Below are 18,782 nucleotides of genomic sequence, written 5' to 3' on the forward strand. Positions count from 1 at the left end.
GTACATCTGCCGCCGCTTCTCGTTCTCTTTCTGTGTTGGTGGACATGTTGCCTAGTAAGATAATTGCAAATGGAGACAGGCGTCCTCCGGCCTCATACACTGCCCGTGTCTATCACCTCCCCACCTACGCACAAATGCTGAATGACTCACCACCTGATTCCTCCTTCGGAGGGTCCTCCGACCCAGCCGCCGTCGTCCTCTGGTTGGTGTCACCAATCACTGCTGCTGTAGGGGCTGCTGCTGTGAAAAATTAATTCGTATTGATAAACATTATCTGCGCCATCTTGCCTTTTTCCCAATGCCACACTTTTGTCGTGCACGGCAGCCATTTTAGATGCCTTGATCAGACCCACTCTCTGCACGCCGCCGATCCCCAGCGCGGCTCCCCACCCTCACAAGCATCTCCCCCACGCACTGGTCACCCCCGCTCTCTCTCTCTCTCATGCATGGGCCGTAAACCCCCTCCACCTGCGCTGCTCTTCCCTGAGAATCACACCCCATGCCTGCCCGACACCTCCCTTTCATCCTATTCACTATCGCACCCTCTGACACTCCTCTTCCTCCGTGTACGATTGTCCAGGCCGGTCCCAGGCTATCAACTAGCCCTGCGGATGCAGTTTATGGCCCTAACTGTAAAGAATCACCCCTCTTCAAAGGAGTTACAGTAGATCAAGGCCCCCACCCCATGAGATCCGTCACACCACACGCATTCCGGAAATCGGCGGAATGCCCTGCTGTTCCTACCGTCTGATAACGATCCTGTATTGTGATTGGGGAGGGGATTCTCACTGTAAGGGTGTGTGGGAACGGGCCTGAAGCGGAAGATTACGGGGATGTCTTTCATACTTCAAAGTACCTTTATTGTAATAAAGAATGTCTTCCTGCAATAAATGCGTTCCAGGCCTCAGAGATGCAGTTAGAGCACCTCGAGAAGATTCCCTGTTGGTCTGATCTGATGTGTTCTCCTCCGGAGAGAATAAACCCTTGTTTCCTGCCTTCCAGTCTCCAGCGCCTGCCTCTTCATTGATTCATACTTTGTGGGTTAAGAGGCGACATCGCCGGGCAATACTTAAGGTTATTTAGTTCATTTATTGCCTTCCTGTTTTACACTGCTAAATATTCCTCTCCGGAATTCCTCCTTTTGCTGTGGTTGTAGGCGTCTGCGAACGTGCAGAAAGGGGGTCTGTTATCGGAAGCAACTAACTTCCGCATTTCCCATTGCAGCCAAGAACTCTCCGAACCTCCACAGCAGCAGCAGCGGCGAACAGAGGGAAACAGACCCCAATAGCGATGGCATGTAGAATTTTATTTCCTTACTTCATGACGCGTTTCGAACACAGCCGTGCCCTTGTTTACACACTAAAAGCCATTCCGCTATAACATTTTTAAACTGCTGGGTGTGCACCTTCCCGTGTCACATGACCATAGGCATAGAAGAAACCTACATCAATGCCTTAACATCATTCAATTGCAGGGATAAAAGTATTAATTTCAGCGTGCAAACTAGAGTTTATAGACATTCTATTATGAAGAAACTTAAAATACAACAAATTGACATCTCCTTGAAAGAATGGTAAAATAAATCGGGTTAAAACAGACCCATTATGAGACTTATCACTAGAAGATACGTAAATAAACATATATCTAAATTGTGTGTAAGCCATAAATATGCAAAAATCTCACTGACTAAAATATGTATAAAATATATATAAAAATACATATTGAGTTAAAAACAGCATACTCAAATTCAATGACACTGTTACTGAAGTCAGCCATGAAGCATATTAATGTACACCCTTTAAAATTCCATTTCTTAATAACATAATCCAAGATGTCTCGCAACTGCCTAAATGTATGTACATTGGACACTGCTATACCAGCCTATATACATATGCATACAATTAAGGGCAAGGCTTAAATATTTATGCATACAAATCTGTGCTTAACATACTGCGTCGCCCATCTGGTATTATTTACTGCTTCAGTCATTGTCTCAAGATATATAATACAATAAGTAACACCACAACAAGCCAAGACTATTGGCTTTGTCAGCGGTTGTTGCATAAAATAAATATACTGTGGCTTTGCTGTATATAATATTGAAAATGCTTTAGGTATTGTGTGAGAGGTTGTGGCTTAAGGGGTTGTGGCGTAAAGGGCCTGAGCTGCCGACTTTGGAGCTGGGAATGACATTCGTGTCTCAGTGTTGGCTCAACTCCCTGTCATTCTGGGCAAACCGCTTAATCTCCCTGTGCCTACTAAAAAATAAAGGAATATGTCCTAGTTGATGCTCATGTAAAGCACTTCAAGTTCGCACACTACAGACTGCAAAAAAGTTACATCAAAGGCAGTTAAGAAGTTTTTTCCAAGCTGAGGTGGAAAAATAGAGAGCCCGATAGAGACCCAGCAGGACCCGGCCCATTTTAGGCCCTGAGTTTACTTCTACCTCCCTAAAGTATTTACCTGTAAATGGTCGTTCGTTTGAAGCGAATCACAAAAGGTAGGTAGACCAGCAATTGCCTAGCTGCATGGCTACGTTTCAGGTAGTTCTCACTCAACGACTGCCAAATGTTGCAGAATGAAAAGTCTTCAGTCTTTGAGCCTGATTTAGATGATGGCGGACGGTTACTCAGTCACAACAGCGAGGGATGTCCAGTCCGCTGAAATATAAATCCCATAGGACAAAATGGGATGTATACTTAGGCGGACGGGATATCCGTCACCGTTGTGACAGAGTTACCCATCCGTCAACATCTAAATCAGGCCCTTTGTGCTGCTGTAATACCTACCAGTGCACTATTTCACACCTAGAATTACAGATACCAGAGGTATTGGTAGTTTTGAGATTCGTAATTACCGCACACAGATTTCGGCATGTCATTCAATAACTCTAGGCCTGTTTGTGGGGACAAGTCCCTCAAGGTAACACCTGGAGAACGTATCGCTAGAAACAAATCTGTTACTTTTACATGCAATATTTAACACATGCAGCATCACCACATGAAACACTACGCCAATTCCGTAAAAACTCCTATTTTCACTCCAATCAAGGTTAAAAGGCCTCTTGTGATTTTGGTCCTTAGTCTAGAACAAATATTCTGTTGTACATTTGTGCGCTCTGTTTTTTCTTTGCATGGAACCTTTTTGTCCATGTTAAGTTCACTACTTTCCAGCGCCCTCTAACAAGGGGGTTGATTGGTGAACTTTCCAACTTACAGCGTTATCGATGTTTGTGAATATCACAAAGTTATGTTTTTCTTTGAAGGAACCACATTGGCAACATCCTTTTCTCCCTCACACCATAGTTGAAGATGTGGAGGCTATGAAAACTAGCAGTTTTTCTGCTGTGCACAGTCTCCCCTGCACCCTTGAAACTCCACTGGTCCTGACTGCATGAAGCAGCATTAGGCATTTGACGGGCAGGAACAACATCTACACATAAGCAGTGCTTTATATGGGCCAGTACTCACCGGTACGGAGTACCAGCACTTTTTAATTATCGCCTCTTCAGTACCGGAACTCATTCCTAGGACAAGAAGAGTACCGGTACTCATAGGGGGCCCTTGCCTTGACACAGGTGGTGCGCTTCAGGTTCTCGTGCCTCAGCAGTACTTTAAAAACGACCAGCTCTTATTTTGCAATCCTGAGCAGAGTTTGCACAGGAGCGCCAGAACAGCAGCTCTTCTCACCTTGACACAGCAATGTTGTCCTGCATCTCTGCAACTCTTCCAGCAGTGGTGAGGCGGCAGGGTGTTTTGTTTACCATGTGATCCTGCACAGTAGGAGTTGAGAGTCCACCATACAACTAATAGAGATAGTGTGGGGCGCATTATTCAGAGCAGTACAGCGTTTTAGCATGCCATTGTTTTAAATGACTGTAAATGTTAGTTCATCAGCAATTTAAATTTAGCATTTTTACTTGAATGTAAATCCCTGCCCTTGCTGCCAATTTTATGATTACCCTCAAACAAAAAACACTTTAAAGGCAAAACAATTTTTTTTGGTTTGGTGCATTTAAACTGCTTGTTTCGTACGGGAAACCATGTTTAACCCAAATGCGACAGACAACTGCATGGAATGCTTGACACTTTCAGACAGCTATGGATTTTGCATGCTGGGACTTGTAGTTCTCCTTTCGCATTATAAGTAAGGGTTTCTAAAAAATCCAGCATGCAAATCTTTGATGACAAAATTTAGAGACGGTTTTGAACATACTCTTATTATTAATATTAGGGTCATTAAGGTAGAAGCAAGACGGGTCTAAAATTCTTCAAGCACTTAGGATCAAGGGTGGGCTTTTTCAGTAACGGGGTCACCACCGCCCGCTTCCATTGCGAAGGAACCACTCCAGAGGTGAGCGACTAGTTGCAAACAAGCCAAAGCGTGGGAAAGAGCTCAACCTCAAACTCCTTCCAAATTTTTCAGTGGAAGCGGATCGAGTGTGTAGGTGTATATGATGGAGAATGCCATAGATGCATCAAAAATGCTGTAGAAGATGCCTGGACTGGTTACTGACTGGCACGACACAATACAATCCTGAATCAAGCATAACTCCTACGTTCCTGACTTTGTTTGAGGAGACAAAAAAAAACACTGGAGTAACCAACCACTGAAACATTAGCAGTACAGTGTCTGCTGGTCCTGTTTTGACTTCACTGAAGAATGGACAATTTGGACTCACCCACTGACGAACATCTTAAATACAGTTTTCCATAACACTGCCTTAGTTCCTTGGGGATTATGAGGTGGACTGGGTGTTAGAAATGGGATTTTTGGTCGGCTAGGACATGTGCCAAAGTTGGGCAGAAACCACCACTCTAGTCAGGATAAGGGAGTTACACTCCTAGAATAACCCCTGCTCACCCCCTTGGTAGCTTGGCACGAGCAGTCAGGCTTATCTTCGAGGCAGTGTGTAAAGCATTTGCCCATAACCAACAGTAATACAGTGTAAGTAGTACAAAAGGACACCACACCAGTTTAGAAAAATAGCCAATATTTTGATATACTTAAGACAATACCAAAAACTTTAAAAATCCACAATACAGTACCTAAAAATCTTCAGTTATCAAAATATGCTTCGAAAACAGTTCCTTGATGTCGATAGCTCCATCCGGGGCTATTGTGGTGTCATGAACAAACAAATCCAACCACTTCTGGCTGACCGCAGCATTGCGGGCCGGCTGCGGTGTCGGGAAGACCCGCATACAATACCTTTTAGAAATGCAGGGCATTGGCAATATCTTGTTGAGCTTCCGAAACCCCAGCACCTGCAGGTGTCGGTTCCGGAGGTCGGTGCAGGAGTCGTCAGGCCCTTGAATTCACATGCGTTGCAGATTGAACTCCTCTCGGATGAAGTAAGGAGCGCTGGCGTTGGCAGACGTCTAGTGCTGCGGTGCAAAGTGCAGCGGTGCGGCGTGAGATGCCCTCAGGTCGCGGTGCGAGCAGCGGCTCGGTGGCAGCGCCTGATGGCGGAGTCGGTGAGACCAGGATCGTGATGCAAAGTGAATGCTGTGCTCATCGTGGTGCTGGCAGGTCACGGTGCAAGCAGCGGCTTCGGTAGGCCATGGCTGCGGTGCGGCAGGAGGGAGTTCGTGGGGTGTAACTTTACGAGCGGTGCCCTCGAACCACGGTGCAAGCAGCGGCGTAGATTTCAGCGTGGAGCGCCGTCGTCAGGGATACCAAGGCATCTTCGTGAAGTGAAGCGGTGCCCACAGGTTGCGGTGCAAGCAGCGGCTCGGTGGCGGCGTCAGCAGGCGTCGTCGGTGAGACCAGGGTCGCAGAGCGGCATTGCGGCGGTGCCCTCTGCAGTGCCTTCAAGACACAGAGTCAGCAGCAGAGTCGTAGACGGCGTCGGGTTTATTTTTTCTTTGTTGCAGCAGAAAACACACAGTCCCCAGTACTGAGGACAGAAGAGCTTGAAGTCTTTGCTGTTCCGAGACTTCTTGAACAGGGGGCAAGCTCTACCTCAAGCCCTTGGAGAAAGTCACAAAAGTAGATTGCAGAAAGTTCAGTCCAGTCCTTTCACTGCCCAAGACAGAAGCAGCCACTGCAGGCCAACACAGCAAAGCACAAAGCAAAGTGGTAGTTCCTCCTCACAGCTTCTCCAGCTCTTCGTCTTGGCAGTCTTCTTGATCCAAATATTTTCTAAAGTTCAGGGGTCTGGGCCCCAGTATTTATATCCCAAAATCCTTTGATCTCTTAGTGTCTGTGCCCAGCCAGAACCAGTTCTGCCTTCTCTGGTGTGACTTCCTGGCAGGAGGTGGAGATGGCATGGTCAGGCTCCCACTGTCGTCATCACTGTGATGTTTGGTGAATATTTAGACCGATTCCAACATAATCCCGTCTTTTTTTGCAGGACATTGAACTTTTTTTGAACTAGTGATTATAAGAGGCATTATCACACACAGTGGTGGGGGATGAGGTTCTTTCCTTGTCTTGTGATTCACCCTTTAATTTTTTCACTTTTAGTAAGACTTTGCCAAGTACCTTGAGAATTGTTGACATTTTTGTAATGAGAAAGTTGATACAATGTTCATTTCAGTTTTCAGACCCCTGATGAAGAGCTCCACAAGCTCAAAATGAATTGGGTACAGAGAAGATTAACCATCGTCGGATGTCTAACAATTGTTATATGATTATTTCTAGCAAATTCATTTCATGTTGATGTTGAAATGTAACATGAGAGTTTTTTTGTAATTCTGTGAAGTAAATTTGAAGAGTTTAAACAGGAAAAAGATTGATGATTATTTTTGCATAAATTGTTTAACTTAAGTGTTGTTCGTTTTGAACCACAAATTGCAACAGTGCATCGAGGTTAAGTGTGTCTCACACTTAAGATAGGACTTCACAGTAGGCACGGTCAGGACAAACGTGCTACCTCAGTTGCACGATTATGTTAAAAAGTATACAACCCAAATTAGTTGTTTAAAATTTTTTATAAAATAAGGTGTGCTTCTCTTAGCCATTCAACACATGGTCAGAGGCAGACCAGGCCCTTTGAGGTGCAAGGAAATGACCTCTCCCTTCCCCAATTGCACCACCAGGTCTATTCAGCCCTTTACTGACCCACCTAGACTATCTGGAGCCACTCCTGCTCCCAAGCCTTCGGTCATCCAAAACCCAGACAGGCAATCCACATTCCAGCAGAGGCACACGGGATGACTGGGCAAGAAAATAGTGGTATTTTCAAACACAGAATGTAAAAATCACCTTCACTAAAAGATGCATCTTTAGATTCTGAGTTCTGGCATACTAAACTTTATTTTCTTACCTAATTCCCCGGGCCAGTTATGTTTATAAGGTGTTTATAAACAAACTTCCAATTAAGTCCTATGGGAACAGGTAGCCTTGCAGTAGCGAAAACAAAAAAGGGTGTAATTCGCTCCCACAACATGCCACATACACCAGGGCATGTCCTACCTTTCACATTCACCACATCACGCCCACTAGGGTACCTTGGACATACCTTAGGGGTGGTGGACATGTAAGAAAAGGGAAGGTTGGGGACTGGCAAGTGGGGGCACTTGCAAGTTCACATGGTGGTACCCGACCGCACACGGTCTCTACAATGACAGGTCTGAATTACCTTTTACGGGCCGTTCGTGCGGGTGTCACAGTCCAGTGCTGCAGCTCATCAACGGCATTTGATTCACAGGCCCTGGCACACACAGTGCACTTTACTAGGGACTGACACATAAATCAAACAGGCCAATCATGGCAACACCAATCCATAACACATTTTATCACAGGAGCACTTGCACTTTACCACTGATCAGCAGTGAGAAAAGTGTGCAGAAACACTAAGCCAGTAAAAACAGAGTCCGAACCAGGAGGTCAGAAAGCTAAAACTCAGGGGAAACACGCCAAAAGATGCTAAGTCTCACACTGGGTCTCACCAGTGCACAGTTGGTGCCCTTTGCTGTGGTTGGTGATGATGTTCACATAGGTTAACATAAACGTACATAAATAGGATGAGGAATCCTTGCAAAAGGCAACAGAACAGAATTTCACCTGCTGGCTACAGAAGTACTGTCACTACTAAAGGTTGTCCCTTCTTGTACACAGCAAGTCTTCATTTGGAAGATGGGGATGTAGTGATCCAAGACCGAAGGCTGTGAAAAGATGAAGGCACAGGCATGGCCCTAGATCCTGTAGTCCGTAGAGGTCTACTATGGGTAATCAGAATAGCGAACAATCCTAATGAGGTCTATAGAGAAATAGTCTACTAAAGTATTTGGCTAAGAATTGTGGAAGTTCCTACATGTACAATATATAAAAGCATACAAATAATAGATGGAGGGATTGGGGTAGGGAAAATGGAAGGCAGGGAGAAAAGAAGGAATGTTTACCTTGTACAGGCAAATACTGACTGCCAATAGGACTTGAAAAGAGGGTTACTTAATAATATCTTAATTGGAAATTGTAGTGGAGATTAACAAATACATTAATTACATTGAATTTATTTACAGTCCAAATATGAATAGGTTTACGTTTTTACCCCCGTAAAAGCAAATCATCAGACTGTGGTCTTAAAAAGGGAGGGGGGGTAAGGGGGGGTGTTAAAGTTGTTTGAGTGCTGTGATCCTCAAGTTTGTAAAATGTGAGAGAAATTGCTTCAAAACAATATTGACTACTATTAAATGTAACACATCACACTGAGGTAGGGCAAGCTCCAAATGTTAAATGAAGTATAGGGCAAATGGAAATGGTACAGGGAAGCTGTCCCTGTCACAGAAAAGTCATGACTCAGGTGCCTAGAATAATTGGGTTTGCCGCTTTCAGTAAAGCGGAGCATTTTCCCAGCACATCATTGTATATAGCTGCTGTTCACATGGAATTATTTTGATAATGGTCGACTTGTACAAACTGTGGCAACCTTGTATGTAATATTCACATTGCCACTTAGGTTTAGGTTTGCTTTGTCACTTGGGACACCATGCACAAATGTTGTTTTGATGTATAATGTTTACTGCTAACTTTATTGTTTAAAAAATCCATAAAATATATTACACTGGAATCGGTGCGTTAGTGGTTCCTTTGCACTCTGCCATTATCTAACCCTCTATATTGCGATTGTGCTTATGTATCATAACCTCATAGTATATCATTCCACAGGAATCACTGTTTTTCATATATAACGATTAGCCTGGTTCCTTAGTGAGTAGGGTTCCTCTCTGATGACTCTTTTTTGGGAGCGGTGGATCTGAAAGGAAAAAATATTTCCAAGGAATTGTTGCCTGACATTCTTTCTCATGTACGAGGGAACATGGGGTTTCCTGATGCTGCTGTAGCCAGCACTTCCCAGGATGCTGTTCGGCCACAATTTTGGAAGCCTGTAACTACATCTTTTCCTATCCATCCCTTTGTGATAGATGTACTCTTGAAAGAATGGAAGGACCCAGATCACATCATGATGCTGGGCTTTATGTCCAAATTGTATCCTTTGCAAGACATGGAGGAGTCGTTTCCTGAGTCGGTGCATGTGGATTCCATTGTCACCAGTTTAGTGGGTCGTCCTTCTATGGCGGATGATAATATTCTGCGTGATGGTGTGATAAGATGATTGACTCTGCATTGGGAAAATCTTATGCAGGCTCTCACCCTGATATCCGTTCTGCTGACTACGGGGCTTATGTCACACAATCCATGTTAACTGACTTTAAGACTTTGTTCTTAACAATGCTGGGGGGGCAGTTGTCTAGACCTGCAGGAATCCATTATATTTTGGTGAAGGTGGAATTTTGGTATAGGATTGTGAACTTTCTGGTGCAAACTCATGTCGAAAGCAATCACAACCCGCTGGTTGCCACTATGGATTGGTGCCAACCGGCAGAGGGACAGGATGTGACAAACCGCCTCCCTCTGATTTAATTGTTATTAATGGAGGCAGAAGAATTCCCTGGGGAACATTTCTACAGTCACCAGAGGCAATGGCCTCCCCTTATAATCTATTATACCCTTTTTAGTTAAGACAAGTTTAATTGTAGATAATAGCGGTGCCACTGACTTCTTAGAGGTGTTGGGGGAAAACCATTCGGCTGTGGTTAGTACCCTGGCTGAGGCCTTTTTTAGCGTATCAATCCATAGAATGAAAGAACAAAGGAGTAACAACCCTTGGTATAATAGGGCATGCAAAGAAGCAAAGAAGGCCCTCTTGTCAAAACTTCGAAAGGGCGACACTCATTGTATTAGGGAGGCAAGAGCTTTTTTTAAGAAAACTATTTTAGAAGCAAAAATAGAATGGGAAAATGATAGATGGCAGGCCATTAAGAAAGCCCTAGACGATTAAGATCCAAGAGGGTTTTGGAACCAGATGAAGAATGGAAGACTGGAGGGCAGGAATGCAATTGAGCCTAATCTAGGGGAGGAGATCTGGCGATCCCATTTTGAGCGGTTGTATTCTAAAGCGCAAAAAGAAGCCGCTGAACCAGGACCTCCTGTTAATGATTGTATCATTGTCCCTCAAGCAGATATACCGCTTTGTTCTTTGGATAAGATCATAACGGCCTTGGCTAAAGTACTCCCAAATAAAGCACCCGGATTGGATAGGATCCCTGGTGACCTGTTCATATCAGAAGTGGCAATCTGGGGTCCGTATTTATAGTGTCTTTTTAATGCAATTCTCCACGGTTTGAAAGCCCCCCCCCCCCCAAACGTGGGCAGGTGGCGAGATTATCCCCATTTATCAAATTAGAACTGGCAAATTATAGGCCAATTAGCCTAATCGATGTAACTCAAAAGATTTTTGCGCGTGTTCTTTTGGCAAAATTGCAAAGCTGGATGGACGACCATAATATACTTACCACCCTACAAGCAGGTTTTAGGTCCAAAACCTCAACTATAGAGCAGTTGTTTAGACTACAACTTCTCTATTGGAAAAATATCATGCTGGGGGGAGGTTCTCTCTACCTAACATGTGTGGATCTCAAATCCGCATTTGATATGGTGGATCGAGACCAGTTGTGGGGTTTACTGCTTGAAAAGGGGGCCCCAGTTTACCTCTGCCAACAGCTTAAACGCCTGCATAAAGGTACCTTTGCCAAAATAAAATTTGGGAATAGCGGGAATCTTTCAGCTCCATTCCCTGTAGAGAAGGATGTGAGACAAACGTGTGTGCTTGCACAAACTCTTTACTCCCTCTTCCTAAATGGGCTAATTAAGGATCTTCTAGCTGTTAAGGAAATAGATTCACTAAAACTTGCTAACCGCAGAATACCAGCATTAATGTTTGCGGATGACACTCTGCTCCTATCTAAAACACCTATGGGGATGCAGCGTGTCTTAGATGAATTTAGCTTGTTTTGTAAGAAAAGAAATCTTGCTGTCAATATACAGAAAACAAAGTACATGGTCTTCCATGCCGACTCCACTAACTGGTGGGAGAGGGCTGGTAACCAAGGGAGTGTAGGGGATGTTTGGCACTAAAATAAGTGGGGAGAAATTAAATATTATGTTTAGGAATGTTGTAATTTTTCACTTGAGGGATAAGGGTTGAAAAAGTGCACTGTGTTAATTTTTAGTTGCTGCTTAGGAATCAGTTCCTTTGTCTGACAGACATTCATTTATTATTGTAGATACCCCTGGGGAAGGTCACATTGACCGAAATGCATTGGGTGATTTTAAATGTAAATGGAGGATTCGAGTTTCCCGACATGTCTGTGGATTAGGCCCGGATGGGCAATTCCTTTGCAAAAAAATGCAAGAAACTTTTGGAACCTCGTACCTTTGACGTGAAAGACAGACGTTGAGAAATGAAAGAAATAAATGGATTACCTTTTGGAATATTTTTGAGTATGTGTATAATGTTAAACACAAATGTATATAAAGCTGTGCAACTCTTTGTGACTCGCACAGCACGCGTCACACTTTTTGCGGTATTCACATATGTGCACTCGGGACGGGGCACAAAAGAGTGTATGCACGCTAACCTTGAGAAAGTAAGAAAGAGAAAAAGAATCAAGAAACAACAATAGGGGTGTGCTTCGAGTCATCTTCAGTGACTCCACTAACTGCCCACATCCTAAAATGGACTCTAGATCCCTAGAAAGGGTCCCTGTCTTTGACAATTTAGGTTTTACCATAAATGAGAGAATGGATTGGGGGTCGCAGATTACCAAGGCGAATCTAAAATTAATCCAAGCGAGTGGGGGATTTTAAAAGTTTACAGAAGTTGTGCCGTGAAGGTTATCGGCCCCCCGGTCGAAATATACAAGGTTCAAACTAGGGGTGCCACTTTATACGGTGCTGAACTTTGGGGACATTGTTCAATTATTACACTAAGTGTGACGGAAAATAATTTTCTCAGGCAACTCTTGGGTCTTCCACAAAGCACCCCTTTAATCCCGCTAAGGATGGACCTGGCATGGCCCCCATTGCTGACTTGATCACCTCCCGCCAACTCCTCTACTGGCGAAGGCTATGGAGCACGCCAGAGCTGGAAGACTACAGAGAGGAACTTAAATTGGTTATGTCTATTCTGGGAGCAGGGAAGATCCCCTGGCTGTCCTTTATTCGGGATACTTTTCGTAAAATAGGGAGAAATGACTTGTGGTCTGCACCTGAGGAATAATGTCCCACCACCTCGAAACAATCACTAACCACTGCCTTGAAAGAATACAGATTGATAAGTATCATTCAATTGACTAACTCTTCTAGCCTAACCTCTAGGTTTTTGGATGTTAAGTCACATTACAGCCTGGAGCCAGTATTAGATTTGATTCAACCTCTTGCAGCCAAGAAACTGTTCTTTCAATTCCGGCACGGAACAGTACCCCTCTATGCGTTTACTAATAATTGGCTGGGTGCTAATAAACTATTATGTCCTGGGTGTAATGAGACAGAAGAGACGGAGATCCATGTGATCTTTTTTTGCCCTGCATATCATATGGCTAGATCTAAATGGATTCTCCAATTATGTAGGAACTTGGGAGTAAGAAATTACAGAGAGGTCTTTAGACTATTAAAGTATGACACAAACCAGATTATTACTGTTGCTATATCAAAATACTTATTCGCAACGTGGTGCAAACACAGATGTTTAGTGCGAAGCTAGGTCAATGAATTGAGATGATGTAGTCCATACCAAATCAATTTCCCAATTTTAAATGTTATAAATTTATGATTATCTATTTTAATTCTGTTTTTTAGTTTATTTATATTTTTTTAAAAAATAATTAACTCCACTTGAGATGTTTGATTATGCCTATTTGTCCTCAAGGGTTAACTTTTAGTGGGGTCTGCTTCTCCCTATAATGCCATCCCTTAGTAATTTAGGGTTAAATGCAAGTGAGCAACAGTTGAAATTGTTTGTACCCTTTCTATGTCATTCTATGGTGTTGTATTATAAACGTTGTATTATTGTGCTTTTATGGCAGTATCTACCGAAATAAAGTTTGATTGATTGATTGAATAATGTACAGTAATCATGTGAAATATATATTAAGATAGATTCAAACATGAAAAATGTTCCTCACACAATTGTGGTAATGGTTCCATTAGGGTAGGACACCAGTTTAGCAGTCTTGAGCTTTCATTTATCAAACTGAATGTTAGTCTTGGTTCAATGACTTTGCACCGGCATGGCGTCATGAGACCAACATGCTAATGTATTGTTCTGCTCCTGGGAATATTTATGTTTTCATTTCATCACACCCAAGACATGGAAAGACCTCCCTCAACCCATCAGAGCCTCCTCCTTACTTCTCGAGTTGTGCAAGAAGCTGAAGACCTGGCTCTTCGTATAAGCACCTTGGGTACGACACACCTACACACCTGTCCAAGTGCCTGGATACCCTAGATCAGTGCGCTATACAAATCAACATAACACAACATAATATTATCTAAATAGGGTTATGGTAAACTGGAAAATGTATTCTGGAGCTATCTATTAGAAATTGAGTAGTCTCCTTGACTCATTCCTTAACACATGAGATTCCCATCAAAAGAATATAATGTGTAGCTTTTTGGCAGAATAAAAGAAAATGGAGCTTCCTCGGAATTTGAAGAGGGAACTTTACAATATTTGTTTTTAAAGGTACGATACTTATTTAAGCATTCATCTGTAGTTATCTCAAAATATTTACATTTCTGTCTGTATCTTATATATCCTTCTTGAAAGATTAAATATTAATACAGTTGGTAAAGTGACCTTCAAAGATATTGTACAACTGGCTAGCTACAAGATGGATCTTTGAGTAAGCGACAGTGGATCAAGAAGTAATTCCTGCCTTGTGAAGCCAAGCTCATCCATAGTCAACTCTATCCCGAACCTTATCGATTCCCAATATGCTAATTTAATTTACATTTTAAACTGGATTTCAAAGTCATTAGAGGGTGGAAGGTAAGGCATACACTGACCATAAACAACCACTATGTGCGCGAAGTGTGCATGATTTAAATCCAACTGTATGTGTTTGTCATCATTTTGGATACCAACACTTTCGATTATGTCCCAATTTTGTGTAAAATTATGTAAATAATATTAACAATGTAAGAGATACTTTGATACCAACACTTTCGATTATGTCCCAATTTTGTGTAAAATTATGTAAATAATATTAACAATGTAAGAGATACTTTGATATTTTTAGCTACAATTGAAATGTGTAATATAGGTTATAGTTTTTAAAATGTTTTATTTTTTAAAAAAATGTTTCAAATATGGGATTTTATTTTCCGTTGAAGTACTGAAAACAAATAATAAAGAAATGTGAATTATAATTTGCCCTGTCAAGTTTAACTTGGGTCTCAGGAAGAGACCTTTTAAACTGGCCAGCCTTTTGGCCAAATATACTTAAAAATACCCAGAAAATAACTGTTTTATGCTGTTCCATCCTGGAGGATGTCCCAAGCAAGACCTATTTTTATAGGCCTTAGGGGTTCGTTTGTGAGATGACACTAATTAACTGAACGAATTTAACATCATCTGCTCAAGGTTTTTCTTTTACTTTAATTATTGGGTTGTTCATCCACACCAGGTTTTAAAGAGGACGGAATTACATTTGCAAATAGGCATATCACAGAACGAGCAATGACAAAGGTTCTTCCTAGGTAGGCTTGACACCTAACTCCACGTTGTCAGGACACCATGCCTTCAGCCCTGGGATTTTCTGTTGTAACTATTTAGCAGGCCTGTTAGTCCAGTTGCCTAAAAGAGAGCAATCCATGCCTATAGATCCCAGAGCACAGGAAATGGTTACATAAACGCCCACTGATAATCTGGTATAATGACAGCAAGGCACTAGGTGGCCACGCTATTGGCAGGTGAGAAGAGGGCATATTTTTTCGTGAAAAAGAGTGGATATGTTAATGGTCATTCGCAGAGCCATCACTTTTTAACTTACCCGTTTACAAATAAAAATGTATCTAGATGTGTTCACTTGTTTCATATTAAACATTAAACAGCATACCTAATTAGTTACTCTTTAAAAAGTTAATAATAATAATTTAATTGCAGTCTTAATTTCCTTTTGTTCCTGACCCCGCCACCACCAAACCACACTCCAGAAAAGGAATCTGATTTTGTAAAAACTACGTTTTTGACGGAGAGTGTGTGTGTGTGTGGGGGGGGGGGGGAGAGGGAGGGGAGGGGGTCACTTTGCTGCAACTGAAGCCATTTCGGGATTTGCCCATATGTAAAATTAATATGCATAGGACCATTTGCAACACTGAAAACCCCAGCTACTGTACGGGTACCGTTACCGTACTCATGGTACCCAGCCTTAAAGGTAGACAGAGCAACTGTTGACAGTGAACTAACATGGCAGCCCCGTTATTTGATAGTTTACTATCCCCATGGCTTTAAAGGGTTCATTTCTACCGCAATGTGAAGGCCAAGAAAGCACAATGTCCTAATTAGTGATGGATATGGGACACGCAACGCATAGTTTATGTGAATGACTATTTATCGATACTGTACATTTTTTTCAATTCATTGCATTGGATACATACCTTTCGCTGTGCAGGACAATAAAAGAAAGCAGAGCGCCAGTCTTCCTAGATGTGCCCAGGAACACATGGTGCTTGTAGGGCTGAGTTGGGATGGTGCAGCCTGTGACCGGATAGAAGAGAAAGAGAGCGAAACAGGTAAGAGGCAGAGGAAAACTCAGCTCACAGTCAGCAATGCGCAATGACCCTCCCCTTTCCAGGAACTCACACTGATAAGAAAATCAATTACATCAAAAAGCCAGAGGAAACACTACATCAGCACCAGGAATCGGGCAGAATTTTCACGAACCAATTTAAAGTTTGGCAATTTGGAAACGGGCTTCATTTCAATAGAGAACACGGTCTCGTCATGACAGCGATTGCATTATTTGGAGTCGGTAGGGAGGTTTGTTGACATTGTTGGATTAAGCTCAAAGTACAGGAAAGAGTCATCGCACAACCCTAGCCAAAACGTCGCTCTCACGGCGTAAACCGTTAGTTGAAAACTACTCAATACAATGCTACAAAGTGAAAGTGAACACGAGCAGCTGTAGCCCCTCCCACCCTGGTCTAATCCATTCAGGAAGGAGGGCAAGGGGTCTGCCTTCTTAAAGAGACCGGGCCAGGATGTAACTTTGTAGCCTGTACAGACTCGTCCCTAGGAGGCGGCGGTAACTTTGTGAGCGAGTGGTTTCTATGCACTTCGGAGACTGAAAGAAGGGCATATTGCACAGTTAAAGGATAGTTTATGTGACACCGTATGTTTCAAACCAAGCCTTCCCCGTGGAGTTGCTGTTCTAAATTTCTAAAATAAAATCAATGAAAAGAGCTAAAAAAACAAGAAATCCTGCAGAACACTTACTGTAACAACACTTTGTAATTCTTTTTTTAAAACACATCTAATAAAACTCGAGTGTTTACGTATCTACGATGGCACTCTGAAAAATTCTGAATCAGCACAGAAAAATGCATTCACCTCACACTTTGTAGCTATTCCTCTGTAGTGGGATTCAGATAGTTAGTGAGGGGTCACTTGTTGGGCATCTTCCCACAGTAATTAGTTTCGTTTATTTAGCCATACATGTCTGTGCTAGTGCTTCCATTCCTATGGTTTGTGTCCATCCCTGCTTATTGAAGATAACACAGCATGGAGGCAGTAGGGTTTCTGGAGGGAGGCCGGACAAGGCCTGTGCACCAGGGCTATTTGTCCTGCCCCCACCCCTTTGCCTCCGCACCACAGCTGTTGAATGTGCCAAGAGGCGGCACAGACCAGACACTGCAATCTACCATGCACATTTATCCGTCCATCTACCGTTCACTGTCGTTTGAGACAATCCACAAGCCTACATGTTTGCTCAATATCTTAAGTCTGAAAGTCAAGATTACTGGCAATTATTGTTCCTGCTTGAGACATATCGGAGTTTTTTCTACTGACAGTTTCGACCACTGACCTGATCAGTGTAACTGCTCTCCTCTGCGCAGCTTCATCACTAAGTGTTGCCCCCTGATGCCTCTGGTTCCAGCGTGTTCGAGGCCCTCCTCCAACGGCAGGTTCCTGCCTGTGCCTCATCAATGGTGTTCCAGTGGGAGAGCACTCTGCTCTTCTGCCTCTCTTAGCCTCTTTCTTTTTGTGCCCTCTTTTTCTCTTTCCTTCGTTTTGCCCTTTTGTCACTTTTTACTTTGTCACTTCTTACTCTCCTCACTCTTTCCTTCGTTTTCCCCCCACCACTGCCCCTGCGGCCCCTCGAGTGTGTCCTTAACACTCCCAGCTGACTTGTCCTCCCCTGATCCCAACTTAATGGCGACCGCTGCATGGCAAGAAGAGCAAGACCACTGACCTGGTCAGTGTGACTGCACCCCTGCGCATCTCCACCACTAAGTGCTTCCCACTGAGCTCTCAGTTTGCAGGGTGATCTACGCCCTCCTCCGTCTGCAGGCTCCTGCCTGCACCTCATACATGGTGGTCCAGTGGGAGAGCATTCTGATCTTCTGCTGTCCTGCCTCTGCCTCTTTGCTTTTGTGCCCTCTTTTTATCCTTCCTCCGTTTTGCTCTTCTGTCAATGTTCACTTTTGCACTTCTCACTCTCCTCACTCTTCTCACTCTTTCCTTCATTTCCCCCGCCACTGCTGCCCCCGCGGCACCTCCCCCCTCCAGTGTGTCCTTCCCACTCCACCTCCTAATTGACCCATCCTCCCCTGGTCCCTACTTAATGGTGGCCGCTATGTGGCAAGAAGAGCAAGACCACTGACCTGGTCAGTATGACTGCTCTACCCCCATGCAGCTCCACCACTCAGTGCTGGCTCCTGAACCCCCTGAGCTGTCTGTTTCCAGTGTGTTCGAGGCGCTCCACCATTCACAGGCTCCTGCCTGCACCTCATCCCTTGTGGTCCAGTGGGAGAGCACCGGTTCCTCTGCAAGAGTGTCGGCTAGAAGGTTGGCGCGGCTCCCTCTACGGAGAGGACATCGACTACGAGGTGTCCTTGTGCCGGGTGAATCCATAGATGCACACGCTCCATGAAATGCGGGTTTCTACAAGGCGGAACCCGGCATACTTATACTAGATTAAAGAAATGACCATCTAGTAGTGTAGATAGTTTCACTTGGTCCTGTAGAAATGCTGAGTATCGCTTAGAACACAATAGCATGAAACATGTCGACCAACATTTTTTAGAGTAGGTTTTTGTTTTCACGGACCTTTAAGCCTGATAAAGCAACCACTCTCCTTGTTTTTAGTGAGGTGGGTTACCACTTCATTAAAAATTTCTCTGTGGACTACCCAACCTCTTTTAAAATCACCTACACACATCTACACCCCTCACTATCATTCCCTAGGGCCCTCACACCCACAGCACCATAC

General features: G+C 43.5%; 1 protein-coding gene across 5 annotated transcripts in view; it reads right to left on the reverse strand.

Moving 5' to 3' along the window:
- The window catches only part of LOC147711306 (microsomal triglyceride transfer protein-like), a 370,310-nt gene extending 353,863 nt beyond the window's left edge, over positions 1-16,447 (reverse strand). The window contains exons 1-3 of one of the 5 annotated variants that reach the window (XM_086922041.1): positions 16,154-16,324; positions 15,949-16,048; positions 151-240 (exon numbers count right to left, since the gene is read on the reverse strand). In XM_086922041.1, coding sequence (XP_086778167.1) covers positions 151-240; positions 15,949-16,015 — 157 coding nt within the window. In that variant the 5' untranslated portion in view covers positions 16,016-16,048; positions 16,154-16,324. Of the gene's footprint in view, positions 1-150; positions 241-15,948; positions 16,049-16,153 lie in introns of all 5 variants that reach the window. The other 4 variants (XM_086922042.1, XM_086922043.1, XM_086922044.1 and 1 more) reach the window with 4 other exon arrangements.
- Positions 16,448-18,782: the final 2,335 nt, after the last annotated feature.

This window comes from Lissotriton vulgaris, chromosome 5 (genome assembly GCF_964263255.1).
Source record: "Lissotriton vulgaris chromosome 5, aLisVul1.2, whole genome shotgun sequence".
NCBI classification, from domain to species: domain Eukaryota; kingdom Metazoa; phylum Chordata; class Amphibia; order Caudata; family Salamandridae; genus Lissotriton; species Lissotriton vulgaris.